Here is a 15000-nt window from a genome sequence, read left to right as displayed (position 1 = left end):
TTGTGAACTTCTTTCTGTCAGTAATTTGTTGTTGTTGTTTTTAAATAGCAATTGAAAACTTACAGTGAAAACAATAGCGATTGATAGAGAGATAGAGATACATGTGAAAAGTGAATACACACACATCTCTATTTTATATATTAGATGAGATTGTGATGATTTTTTGACCAATGGATGTAAAGAAGACAATCAGTTTCTGAAAGTTACTTTGCAAAGAGTTACCTCCCTTCTCCAGGAATAGCTATTTTCTACCCCCATGGGGCCTGTTACTCATTATGTGAAAAATTTTAAGAGTCTAAAACCATCTCTGGAATGTAAGTAATGCATGTTCCCAGTTTGGAGAAAATCAGTTGAAAAACACAGCCGTTATAATCTTTTACACACACACGCATGCGCGCACACACACACCGGGATTTATATTATAGACATGCAATATCATTAATCCAATGTTCTGTCTGTTTTTTCCAAATTTTTTCTCATGTAGTTATTCAACAAAATTGAGTTTAGTCTTGTTTGACGATAAATAAATGCTCTACTGTCAAATTTCATTGACTTCATGTTTCCTGGCATTAGGGGTTGCAAATGCCTTAACCTGTTTAAATTCAACAAAAGTGCTTTGATATTTCTATTAGTCCTTATTTTATCACAAAATACATAAGCACATGCTCACATACAATTACTATTTGTCAGAATTCAGTCAATTCTAAGGAAGAATTGGACAATAGAGTATTCATGAAACCTTTAGATGCTCTTAGACTTCTAATCCTAAAGAATTAGGCCTTATAAGAATGATTATGCATTGTTAATCAAGATAAACATCTTTCTAATTTATTAAAATGTTTTTAGCTTCTAACCTGCATTCCAATCTTTGATCATAGGTTGTTTTTTTGTTTGTTTGTTTTTTTTGACATATCAGAAACTACATTGTCCAAGTGTATCCTTTACTGACCACAGTAGGGTATGGTTTAAGCAAGATCCAGATGCTGTTTGCAGTAGTTGCACAACTACATTGGAGGTTCCTTGTTCTTGTTTATTCTTAAATAGATGTATCTTTAATTCTCACTTCTTTAATTTTCTCTTCCTCACTTTTTCTTGATTTCTCTATGACTCTTTTTCTCCTTTCTCTTTCTTCACCTTTTTTGTATTTTATTTCATTCTCTGCTTTTTTGTCTCTTACAATTTGGCTATTTCATAAAATAAATAAATGAAAATCATTGCTGGCTTTGGCAGGAGGAATATCACAAGAAGTCATGTTCAAATTAGCTTTTATTTATGTATCCTATATATTTGGTATATTTACTTTCTATTTGTAGCGGAAACACAAATACAATGAGAACAAATTAAAGGCTTTGAAAGCACGAAATGATTATCTTTTATGTATAGAGTCTGCTAATGCTGCCATCAATAAATATTACTCTGATGATATCACAGACCTTATGGATGTAAGTGAAAAAGTTCATGTTCATTACTGTTATCATCATTATTATCATTATCCATTTATTATTATTTTATCTTTTAAAGACTTTTTATCTTGATTTTGATTTTCATCTTTATGGTATCATTTACAAAGCCCCCTCCTCAATATAACTCTTTACTCCCAGTTGAGGGGTTTTGCCTTTTTTGTCTTGCAAGGTACTTGATGATCCTAAAAGCACCCAGTACACTCTGTAAAGTGGTTGGCATTAGGAAGGGCATCCATCTGTAGAAACCATTCAAAACAGACAATTGAGCCTGGTACAGCTCCCAGCCTTGCCAGCCCCTGTTAGACTGTCCAACACATGCTACCATGGAAACCAAATGTTAAATGATGATGATATAGCTTTACAAAATCTATATTGAAACCTAGCATCCCAGTAGCAAACTATTTACAGAATATAGGCTTAAAATCTAAATTTCAATTTAATTTGAGCAAAAGGTTACTTTTTGTCATGTTTAATGATGAAGTAACTAATATTATGAGATAAATTTGTTCGTTTTTTTTTTCTCTTTTTTTTTTGTTCAATGTATTCTAATCCTTATTATTCATTAACAGTTATAACAACCTTGTCAATAAAACATTCTCTTTTATTGTTCACAACTTACCAACATTCTGCTAGCTTGTTAGTGCCTTGATGGTAAAAATCACTAGATCTTGACTGGGAGAATTTATCAAGCCATAGTTTCAGCTCCATGTCATTGTTGAACAAAATGCCTTGCAAACTGTTGGCAAACAACTATAAAAAGTGATAATATGAAAGCAGTAAGCAGTATATCAGGAGAATACAGTGAGTGTAGTAGAACTTCGTAACTGAGCTCTTAAATAGCATTATTGGTCAACTTAATGATGTGGAGGTGAGTGCCATCATGTTGAAGAAGCATGCTGTGTCTTCAGTCTGATCATTTCAGTTGAATTGTCCAGTGAGTGATGGTGACATGTGATAGTATTCTTAGTTGATTGGCATAGATTCTTGTGAATGAGATGAGCTCATTCAATCAATTTTCATTTGAACGAACAGGCCAATTGGAATGCAGAGAATCTATGAGGTTGAATTTCCCCTTCAGTGTGAAAACCACTTGTATGCAGCTCTCTCAGTAATGCCACTTTCTCTACACAGTACAAATGACTTAAGTGGCTTTGGAAGTTTTGAAACCTTTATTGAAAGTGAAGTTAAGATAATTGATTGTATACTATCTCTCCTACAAAAAAGTCATGGTTTGTGAGTTTAAGTGGTAGTAATTGAGGATGGTTGTGGAATTTGTTCTAACATTTATCATAGACACTGATTTTAAATATTTATACTTCTTTTTTCCTTACAGTGTATGAATTTTGGTTACCATAGTTGTGTTGCTCGAACTATGAAAATGTATCTTTCATCCCACGAACAGTTACGTAACTCTCACCAGAGAGCTATTGACCGACTGAATCAATGCATCCAAGGTCTTGATGCTCGGGCAGACAAACAAAAGTTCCTTGAGTTACACAATGCTATGTTCATGTTACCAAAAAAGTTTGAGTATCAACCATATAAAGGAGATGAGGTGAGACATAAATTTCTATTGAAAGATTTATAGTCATAATATGCCCATATAAACAATGGATCTACTATACTTTTCCTTCCTGACATTTATTTGATATATAACAGAAAAAAGTATTGTTTTCTTGTCTTCTCTGTTGATCATATGATGTTTCCTCTCTTTCTGTTTGAATTGCTGCTCTCTCATCACCAGCTGACTTTTTCAGTCTTAATTTATAATGAAGGAAAATTGTTCCATTTCTCACCTCTCATCTCTGATTTCCTAGTCTTATGATATGGTGTGGCTAAGATAACTAGGGGTTCTGCAGTGAAATGATCAGGATAATCTATGTATCTCATTATGCTCTGAAGTATATGTTCTACAGCAGTGTTGCTGGACATTTCCTTTCTGCCTATTGAAACTTGACTACCAAAAACTCCAGTCATCACATGCCTCTTAAACATGTATATGTACATGCAGTTGGATGACCATTGACTCTCCTGAGTTTGTCCACCCTTTGACAGGTTTTGTTTTCATCTTGCAGTGTGTCCAAAAATCAGCCTCCTCATCAAATAGGCTCAGTAGATTTACCAGTTTAGTCACTGACAACCTGAGCATGCAACAGGTCATCCTGGGTTACATGTTACCAGCAACACTCATGAGTATCCTGACAAGGCATAGTGTATCTAGTATTGTGTTTTCATAGTTATATATTTTCCTTTCATTTTTAAAATGGTAGGATGTTGTTAATGAAAAATTTAGCTGTAAACAAGCACATAAAAGCTTCCGCTTTGTTTTGTTGCATCATGTTTGGGAAATTTGGCAGAACCAACTTATTCTTAACTTTCACATCTGAACTTCAGTCCAGCAAATGCTTTCAATCAGTCTATTTTTCGTACATTATTGTTTTGAAAAATATATTCTTTTAATCTTTTCTTGTTACAGCCCAGAGGCTGTGGTAATGTTGGGGCACCACCATCAATAATATTTTAAGATTTTATTTCTTGCAACTCTGTAGCCATTATTGTTTTTAACAATATGTAATTCTTCACTATAAATAAAATATGAATTAAACATTTTGTCTTAAAACATTTTTGTTTTAATTTCAATGTATGTGATGACTAAATATTCTTTTTTTCCTCTTTTAAGGCACGCTCTATCAATGCAGTTGTGGATGAAATGACCCATCGCTGTGAAACCTTAAAAGCACGATTAGAAGGTGTACACTTAGAAAATGATGAAGTTAGTAAAGGATATTACTTTACTCTTCTGGCTTAGGAAGCATTCATTAATGTCATTGTTGCCTGTTATGTTTCTATATAAATTTATACTTTAGATTTTAAAACTATTGGTCTTCACAGAAAAAGAAATTACTCTGAATTCATTTGTTTGTTGTTTTGTTTTGTTTTCTGTTTGTTTGTTTTTTAATACTGGAAACCTTTGGAATTGTTTAATAGATAAGAAACATCCCTACTTTAAATATCCAACACAACTATTGTAGTGGAACTTAAACTCTTATATCGTCTTTTTTTTTTTTGCTTCTCAGCTACAACAGATTCTTGAAGATTATTGCCAAAAATGTATTGATTTTTAAAAAAAAATTGGCTATGATTATGAATATACTCAAACAGTTTTTGACTGTTTTGCCAAAAATATATATATTAAACTGAAAAAATTATATACCTAAATCGGCTTGCATGGTTGAATCAGTAATTGAGCAATAGTCATATTTTTGTTAAAAACATTTAATATAAAGCTGAAGTGGAGAGTGTTGCAGATTTGAAGGGGGAAAGATTGGATATGTCTGTGGGATGAGTAACAAGAATAATGAGTGTAGGAGAGATGGATGCATCAGGTGGGCTGGAACAAACATGGTATATTGCTACTTAAGAACCACAGAAGGTTATACTTGTCATGGTGGAAGAGGTATGAAACAGTATGTAACCTGCTAACTCTCACTAACATGTCTCATCTACTGGCTTACAAATCCAGTGGGTGAGATCTGTTAATGAGAGAGAGAGAGTTTGCAAGCAGCCACACAATCTTCTTTGACATTTTAGAGCCTGTGTAATTTTAGTAGTAGATGTGTAAGCAGTTTTCTGGCATGAGCTTTGTATATGATTAAGAAGTGATCAGGTTTAAATTATTTTCTGTATCTTGTAATGATCAAAAGTGTTGATTAAATGCATTATTAAAAGTATTTTGCCTTTATAATTATTAATCTCTGCTAATCAATTTGATGAAGAATGTTTAGTTTTGTTGTAGTATTTGAATTTTTTACTCAACCAACCATATAACTTTGTAATTGCTATATTTTAACCAAAATATTCATAATACCAAATCTTGATTTAAAAAGTATTGTGACTAACACTTCACTTTCAGACTCTAAAAATAAATTATTTTATATAGTTGGGTGATACTTGTGGTGTCAATAAATCAAATTGTGCTAGCTGCGGTCAAATATATGTCTTTCAAAGATACCATATTATACTTGTAGCAGGATTTGAACTTGCAAGTTTAGAGTTCAACTTCAAAGTCACTACCTGTTGTTTTCACTTATAACTTTTTAAGGATTTTTTCTTTCATCTTTTACATTTCTAAATGACTAATCTAGCTCGTCCTCCAATTCTTTTTATTCTTTGGTTAACTTCTGAACATCTGCTTAAGTTTTCTTATCCCAAAGAATTATACTGAATTCTATTGGGATTGTTTCGAATAACTTTTTGTATCAGAAACCACTTTTATCTACTAGATTGAGGTAAATGACTGTTGGCTATTTACATAATGTTCCAGTGAGAACAAAAGTAAAACATTGAAGTTCTTTAAGTTCTTTAATTTCTGTTGAATGGTTAGTGAAATTCAAGCTAATTATATTACATTTCTTTCACTTTTCTATGACAGTTGTGGAAAACACTTGAGACTGCCGAAAACTCCCTTATGAAAATGATCTCTGTGAACGATCACGATGTGACACTCCTCTTCTTAACTGATAACCCTCCTCCACCAAAGTCTCCCCATGAGGCTGCAAAACACAAAGCAGATCGCTTGGAGACGGAGTCTTATTATCTTTCTGTAAGTTTTTTTGGGGTTTTTTTTTTTCTTAACTTATTCTTTCCAGAATCCTCAGTCAAAAATCTTTATTAATTTTAAATTAAAAAGACTTTATTTTATCTTAATTTTTACTCCTTGCTTTCAATAGCCAGTTATAAATTTAAATTAGGATCCTAAAAGGTTTCTTTAAAAGTCTATTTTGTGTTATCAAAAGCTTGTATCTTATTTGAAAATGTAAAATTATATGACTAAGGTTCTCAGAAAATTATAATAAATTAGTTTGGTGAAAATTTTTTACTTTATATTTAATTTCACCTTGGTAGAGTTATATTAGTTATTTAAAAAAATATTTACTGTGATAATCACTTGTCTTATTCATTAATTTTAAATGTATTCTAGAAATTTAAGGAATACACACTTAGCTGTAATCGTCTTGCTCGGTTGCAATCAAAACACAACGCTATACAGAAAGCTGCTGGTGAAGGCATAAACAATTCAGGAACCATAATGCGGTAAGATGTGTTAGAAATAAACTTCATTGCATAAAGTCAAAATAATTATTCCAGTTTTTAATCAGATTTGTTTTATACAAGAATTATTTTCAAATATTCCAAACAGCACGCATTTTCAGCTAAAACAGCTAACACTTCTTACTTGGAATCTGTTCTTTGTATCTTGACTTTTCTGAATAATGTATATCAATAAATTAAGTACTAGACTGAAATAAATACTATGGTCAACACGGTCAACTAAAGCTTTTGAAGTTGGATATCACAACATAGTTGCAAGTACAATGATGAAAACCAGTAAAAGACACTTGCCCAACCCAGTGTCCTACTGTATGGCACCTTGGGTTGTGCAAGTGTCTTTTACTACAGCACCTAGCCAATCAAAGTCTTGTAAATGGATTTGGCTGAAGGATACTGAAAGAAGCCAGTGTGTATGTGTGCTTGTCCTTCCATGCCTTGACAGTGATAGTTGGTGACAGGAAGGGCATCTCATTGTAGAAAATCTACTCCAATGAATTCCATCTGACCATGCAAGTATGAAAAGTGGCCATTAAAATGATGATATGTATATAATTATTATTTAATAAACACAATATGTGCTACTATTAGTTTCATATGCCAAACATGGTTTTATAACACATCTGATGTCCCAGCACAATCATCAGACATTGCCCATATATATAAGGAGAATTCACAAAAAACACAATAGACAAAGACAGGTGGTGTAGAAAACAAATAGATGTATTAGTATAACGCTCGGGAATTGAAGTCTTTAGCATTTCGAGCCTACGCTCTTCCACAGAAAGGAACACAGAAAGAAACAAGGAGAGAAAAAAAGGAGGCTAGCTAAGGTTATCTGAGTTAGAGGTTAAAATAACTATCTAAAGGATAGAACTATCCATTACACTACCAGTATATTACCTATGTTTAACCATGGGCATACATATGCAAACATATTATGCTCATACATTATAGGTAAAGAAAGGATAAACATAGGTTTATCAACAATCCAAATCTAAAGCAAACAGAAAATGGAGAAGTATTGATGAACAGCAAGTGACTTACATCAATAAATATTTATGATAAATATTTTTGCATATCAATGGCAATACCATACAACATTGGAAGCAGAAACAGCTGTTGGATGGGATGCAGCCTATTTGCATTGAATTGATAAATAATAATTGACGTAAGTCAATTGTTGTTCATCAATACTTCAATACTTCTCTGTTTTCTTTATATATATATATATAGATAGATAGATAGATAGGCACATTGAGAGGTAGGTTTGGTGAGATTGTTGAAATGCTTGAACAGAGGTGTGCTCATGTGAGTTGCATTCAAAAGGTAAGGTGGAGGGGAGCTTAAGCCAGGTTCCTCACAGGCAAGACATATAGGTATAACATCTTCTGGGAAGGTAACAGTGATGGGGTAGGTGCTGTGGGCATATTTCTTGTAGAGAAATAGGTGGATAAGGTCATAGAGGTAGTCAGAGTATGTGCTAGAGTACTTAAGCTCAATCTAATTTTGCACAATGGTACAGAGACAACTATCTCTGTCTATGCTCCACAAGTGGGTCTACCAAATGAACAAAATGACTGCTTTTATGACAATGGTCTCATCTTCATGGCTGAGTATTTCAATGGGCCTGTTGAGCAGTAGGCCAGTATCTTCCATGGTGTACATGGGGGCCATGGAATTAGTTCCCAAAATGAAGAGGGGGAAAGGCCACTGCAGTTCTGTGATGCGAATAACTTATTGATCTGCAACACAAACTTCAGGAAGCCAGCCAGCCACCTGATAACCTACCAATTGGGAGACCACACCAGCCAGATCGATTACATTCTCACCAGACAGTGGGATACGTGGCTGCTCATAAACTCTAAGACCTTCCCTGATGAAGAATGTAACCCCCAGCATAGACTATTCATTAGTGACTTTAGACTTCAGGTCAGAAGGAGGCCAAAAAGCAGACCAATCTGAAAAAGAAAGATTTGGAAGCTTAAGGACCCTTTATATGGTCAGAGATTTGGGGATACCCTAATTGAGAAATTTGATGAGAAGGAGGAGGAACTACAGACTTGTAACATAGAGGGTAACTGAGAATTCCTATGGGATAGCTTGCTGAGTGCTACAGATAAATTCTTCAACTGGTGCTAAGTCCCATCCAGACTTAGGGTGACATGGTGGTGGAACAATGCTGTAGATTAGGCCATCAGAACAAAGAAACAGGACTGGAAGAGTGGGAGTAGCAGGGAACTGTATCAGATAATGAGAAAGGAAGCTAGGAGACAGGTGTATCTAGCCAGGAGATAAGTAGGGAAAAAAAAGTTTACCTATGTTCTGCATGAGCACCAGAGACTTGAAGTGTTTTGGATTGCAAGACAGTGTGTGAGAGAAAACCATGATGTCATAGGAGAGAAATGTGTCCACATAGATGATTGTACACTTGCATTTAATGATTCTGCAAAGAAAGAAGCTTTGAAATACTATTGTGAAAGGTTGCTAAATGTGGAGAATGAATGAGAGAAGGAGAGTCTGCCAAATGTTGACCCAGCTGAGGGACCAGCTATCCAAATCAACAGTAGCTTAGTAGATAAAACAATTAAGGACCTGAAGACAGGGAAAGCCCCTGGCCCATCAGGAATCTCTGCTGAGATGTTTAAAATATCTGACGGAGCAGAATATAGCCTAGTCACTTGTATAGTTAATCAGGTTGTCTAAAAGGGAGTCATATCCAACAATTGGTGTAGCAGCATCATAGTCAATTGCTAGAAAAGCAAAAATGAGCCTTAGACAGGAATAATTACAGCGGTATCAAACTGCTGGACCAGGTGATGAAAGTCACAGAAAGGATCATAGCTCAATTAATTAGGGAGAGAGTTAGTGTAGATGAGATGCAGTTCAGATTTGTGCCAGGCAAGAGCACAACTGATGCTATATTCCTTGTTAAGCAGCTGCAGAAGAAATATCTTGCCAAAAATAAACTCTTTTTGTCGACATGAAGAAAGCTTTAACAGAGACCCCTGCTCCCTTATCTGGTGGTTAATGCAGATGCTAAAGATAGATAAGTGGTTAGTGAGAGCTGTAGAAACCATATACAGGGATGTTGTCAGTATGGTGAAGGTTAGCAACCAGTATAGCAAGGAATTCAGGGTACAAGTAGGAGTTCACCAAGGATCAGTCCTCAGCCTCCTCTTGTTCATCATAGTCCTCCATCATAGTTCTTATGGCCAAATCACTACCAGAACTAGAGAAGAAATTTCAGGCATGGAAGCAAGGTTTAGAGTTAATCTAACAAAAACCAAAGTCTTAGTAAGTAAGAGACAAATCACAAGTCCCTTTAGGTAGATGGCCCTTCTCGATCTGTAGAAAAGGCAAAGGTAGTAACTTCATAAGATGTACCTGGTGTAGGCTATGGACACATAGGAGATGCAGCAATATCAGAGAAGGATAACAGGGAAAATAGTTTTTGCATGTGGAAGATGCACAGGTACAATAAACACTAAAAATATACAGAAAATAGATTCCACCAACTTCCAAAGGGTAAAAATAGAAGTAGTTGATAGCTTCTATTACCTTGGTGACCAAGTAAGAAGCAGGGGTGGATGCTCCGAGAGCATAGCTGCTAGAATAAGAATAGGCTGGGCAAAGCTCTGAGAGCTCCTGCCTCTGTTGGTAACAAAGGCCTCTCCCTCAGAGTGAAAAGCAGATTGTACAATGCCTGTGTGGGAACAGCCATGCTACATGGCAATAAAACATGGGCTGAGTACATGTGTAGGCTTGTAAGAAATGAAGCTAGCATGCTTTGCTGGATGTCCAATGTCAATGTGCATGTATGACAGATTGTAAGTGTTTTGAGAGAAAAGTTGGGCATAAGAGGCAAAAGAGACCAATAGAATAAGTACTAGGCTTACAAAGAATAAGTCCTGGGGTCAATTTCTTCAACTAAAGGCAGTGCTCCAGCATGGCCGCAGTCAAATGACTGAAACAAGTAAAAGAGTATATGTATATATATATATATATATATATATATATATATCCATGTCAAGTGAAGTCATTGTTGTGGCCAGTACCACCTGATTGACACCCATGCTGGTGACAGGTAAAAAGCACCATTCGAGCGTGGTCGATGCCAGTACCACCTGACTAGTCCTGTCCCGGTACCATTTAAAAAGCACCATTCAAGTGTGATCATTCCCAGTGCAGCCTGACTGGCTCCTGTGCTGCTGACATGTAAAAAGCACGATTTGAGTGTGATCGGTGTTTTCTGACTGGGTCCATGCTGATGTAATATAAAAAGCACCATTCAAGCTTGGTCGATTCCAGTACCACCACACTGGCCCTTGTGCTGGTGACATGTAAAAAGCACCAACTACACTCTCACAGTGGTTGGCGTTAGAAAGGGCATCAGATTGGAGCCTGGTTCAGCCTTCTGGCTTGCCAGCCCTCAGTCAAACCGTCTGACCATGCCAACATGGAAAGCGGACGTTAAACAACGATGATGATGATGATATGTATGTGTGTGTATGTATATATATATATGTGTGTATATATATATATATATATATATTTGTGTGTGTGTGTATATATATATATATATATATATATATATATATATATATAATTCATATATATGTATATTTCCGTTGGATCTAATTCGGGAACTCTGCAGTGTCACTTGGAGTAATTATATTAACAAAAAAATGGATTTGGTATTAAATTTGATTCTGTTCAACATTCGTTTTGACCCGTCCTACTATTGTTCTTTATGCATGGGGCAATAGTAGGATGGGTTGAAATGAATGTTGTATGGAATAAAGTTTAATACCAAATCCATCTTCTCATTACTTAATTAATTAATCATTATATATGTAAATATATTATATATATATTTATGTGTGTGTGTGTATGTGTATATATATATATGTGTGTGTGTATATATAGTATATATATATATATATATATATATATATATATATATATATATATAAATTATATGTATATGTGTATATTGTTTTACTCGTTTCAGCCATGCGTTTCCTTAGTCTTAGGTGTTTCATATCATCACTCCTGTATGTACCTTTGTTCCAGTTGTTGGTCCATTTAGTGTATAAGGGAGTTAGATTCTACTGCCCACGTCTGCACCTCATGTCAGGCTGTTGGTTCATCCCGTATTATGAGGAGGAGGATGTCTAGTTCCTTATTGAAGACTTCTGCTTCCACCTTAGGGAGATATCTTGATTTTTGTGGCAGGGCATCAAAGAGCTGTAGGCCTTTGAACCCTAGACTATAGCAGTACCTGGTCTTGAATCTAGATGTAGTGGGTGATACCTTTGGTACAATACAATGGCATCCATTTCTGGCTTTTGTATAACAATGCCAAATTTAGGTACTAGCCCTTCTAGAATTTTCCATATGTACATCATTGCATATCTCTCATACCTTTGCTCCAGAGAGTAAAGTTGCAGTTTTCTCAGCCCATCCCTGTAGCTCATCTGTTCCACTGTTTCAATCTTTTTACTATAATGACGTTGGACTCCTTCAAGTTCCTCTGTTAATTTGGCACTACGTGGTGACCATAACTGGAAACAGTAGTCCAGGCAGCTGAGAATAAAAGTTCTTCACAGAGTCAACATAGTTTCTTGGTCTCTTGTCTTGAAGAACCTCAGTATCCATCCTGCTAATTGTCTGCACTTTGAAGCCATGTTGGTAATGTGGTTATGAAATCATGCGTCATTTCACATACTGGTCCACAAGTCTTTCACTGCCTGTGGCTCTGGGATTGTAATGCCTTCAGATCCTGTATATGCAGGCTGCAGTGCATTCTTGAGTTGATAGTGCGGTGCTTCAAATTTTTCTGCATTAAACTGCATGTTGTTTACTTCAGCCCACTTGTATATTGATTTCGGGTCCCACTGTAAGCTTCTGATGTCGTCTTGGTTTTTTATTGCTGTGATAATTTTGTATGATCAGTATAGCCAGTGACAGTGGCTGTCATTTATGTATGTAGATATATATTTATATATGTGGAGGCTCAATGGCCCAGTGGTTAAGGCAGCGTACTCGCGGTCATGGGATTGCAGTTTCGATTCCCAGACCGGGCGTTGTGAGTGTTTATTGAGCAAAAACACCTAAAGCTCCACGAGGCTCCGGCAGGGGATGGTGGCGAACCCTGCTGTACTCTTTCACCACAACTTTCTCTCATTCTTACTTCCTGTTTCAGTTGTGTCTGTAATTCAACGGGTCAGCCTTGTCCCACTGTGTCACGCTGAATATCCCCGAGAACTACGTTAAGGGTACACGTGTCTGGAGTGCTCAGCCACTTGCAGGCTGTTCCGTTGATCTGATTGACTGGAACCCCTGACATTGTAAGCGACAGAGTGCCAACAATTTATATATATATATATATATATATATATATATATGTGTGTGTGTGTGTGTCTTTATGTATGTATGTATATGTATGTAAATATGTATGTATATATACATATGTGTTTGCAAGGGGATTCTTCGAGAATAGAATATAAAACATTTTGCTACTACAAAGCGAGCAGAAATGTTTATCTTTATCATACGGTAAAGAAATAGGGGAGAATATTCAATTCCAATTATATTGTTTATTATGATCTTTAAATTGATCTGATATCTAAAAAGATCATGTTTATAAAACGTGTGTTACCATTGTATATAATTTGACTTATGATTGTCTTCTTACATTTCACTTCCACTAAATATATCTAATTCCATGCTTTTAAGCTTTACTCTAATCCACCCATCGCTCTATATTTCTCCACTATTAGTTTTCTGCTAATTTCTTTCCTTCTCCTCCTTCTCTTTCTATATGCTACCTTTGATGTTATATCTACTAACAGTTTTTTTTTTTTTAATTATTACCGTTTACTTCATCATTATACCCAGTCTTTACATTCTGGTAAAATGTCTTGTTGATGTGTTTGGTGTCTTTCTTTACCCGATGAGAAGATTGCATTGTTTTACACCATTTTATTCCTTCTCAAATAATACCAATGTTGTCTTCGAAACATATGTTGGAAGTAAAAGAATTTGAATAACACTTGCATTTAACTCCATTTATTTATTTATCTACACACACACACACACACACACACATACACACACACACACACACACACACATATATATATATGTATATATATATATATATATGTATGTATATATATATATATGTATATATATGTATATGTATCTATATATATATATATATATATATATATATATATATATATATATATATATGTATGTGTGTATATATATATGTGTGTGTGTATATATATATATATATATATCCATATATATATATATTCATATATGTATAAGACAAGATGTGTGTGTGTGTGTGTACGTGAATGTAGTTTATGCATGTCCACAAATTAGCACGCATGTCACTCCAATTTTAGGAGGAGATTCGTCATAACCCTATCTGCATTTTCGTCAACTTTTTCTCTCAGAGGCACCCACGTATAGCTGTAAAAATCGATTTTCAACCATAACTTTTACCAATTTCGAAGTTTGTGCGTGAAGGAGAGAAACTTTTTGTTTGCCAGCGTCTAACACAAAAAAAATGTAAAGAAAAAGTGGGAGTTGTGTGGTAAGCAGCAAACAACAAGCAAAAAGGAAAAAATACCTTCTCTCTCTCTCCCTCCCTTACAAACACATGCCAGTTAGCTCTCTTTCTTTCTTTTTTTCTCTCTCTCACACACAGCAACATTACACACAAAACACATGTTGCCAAAAAGAAATAGACGCTATCTTTTTATAGTGAGTATGCTAGACAGAAAGTGTGGTGTGTATGTGAAGTTCTTTTGTTAGTGTGAGAGAGCAGCATGTGTGTGTGTGTAATGTTGCTGTGTGTGTGAGACAGTGAGAGAGAGAAGGTCAGAGATAACTGGCATGTGTGTAAGGGAGTGAGAGAGAGAGAAGGTGAGAGATAACTGGCATGTGTGAAAGGGAGGGAGAGAGAGAAGGTCAGAGATAACTGGCATGTGTGTAAGGGAGGGAGAGAGAGAGAAGGTGAGAGATAACTGGCATGTGTGTAAGTGAGGGAGAGAGACAGAAGGTGAGAGATAACTGGCATGTGTGTAAGGGAGGGAGAGAGCGCTCTCTCTATCTCTTTCACGTTCTTTCCCACTTCCCTAACCCAACACTTTTTACGGAAACTGCTGAATTGATGTAAACAAACCCATGTGGTCTGATTTTCATGTTTCTAGGTATTGTACCGTAAATCGCCATTTCCAAAATATATTTATTTTAAATTTATCCGTATATATATATGTAAGGCAAGATGTGTGTGTGTGTGTTTTGTTGATATACGGGCAACACACACACACACATACAAACATGTATGCATACAAAAAATATGTATGCAATTGGTGTACGTATGTGCGTGTGTGTGTTGCTCATATAT

General features: G+C 35.4%; 1 protein-coding gene across 4 annotated transcripts in view; it reads left to right on the top strand.

Moving 5' to 3' along the window:
* Positions 1 to 15000, top strand: part of LOC106872494 (SLIT-ROBO Rho GTPase-activating protein 1-like) — a 654858-nt gene that overhangs the window by 495778 nt on the left and 144080 nt on the right. For all 4 annotated transcript variants that reach the window (XM_089351041.1, XM_089351043.1, XM_089351040.1 and 1 more), the window contains 5 exons: positions 1314 to 1442; positions 2797 to 3018; positions 4144 to 4236; positions 5896 to 6066; positions 6445 to 6557. In XM_089351041.1, the coding sequence (XP_089207167.1) occupies positions 1314 to 1442; positions 2797 to 3018; positions 4144 to 4236; positions 5896 to 6066; positions 6445 to 6557 (728 nt within the window). The remainder of the gene's footprint in view (positions 1 to 1313; positions 1443 to 2796; positions 3019 to 4143; positions 4237 to 5895; positions 6067 to 6444; positions 6558 to 15000) is intronic.

Source organism: Octopus bimaculoides, chromosome 4, assembly GCF_046866305.1.
Source record: "Octopus bimaculoides isolate indiv1 chromosome 4, ASM4686630v1, whole genome shotgun sequence".
In the NCBI taxonomy this organism is placed as follows: Eukaryota; Metazoa; Mollusca; class Cephalopoda; order Octopoda; family Octopodidae; genus Octopus; species Octopus bimaculoides.
The sequence above is the reverse complement of the archived record's forward strand: the minus strand, read 5'-3'. Positions and strand labels throughout refer to the sequence as shown.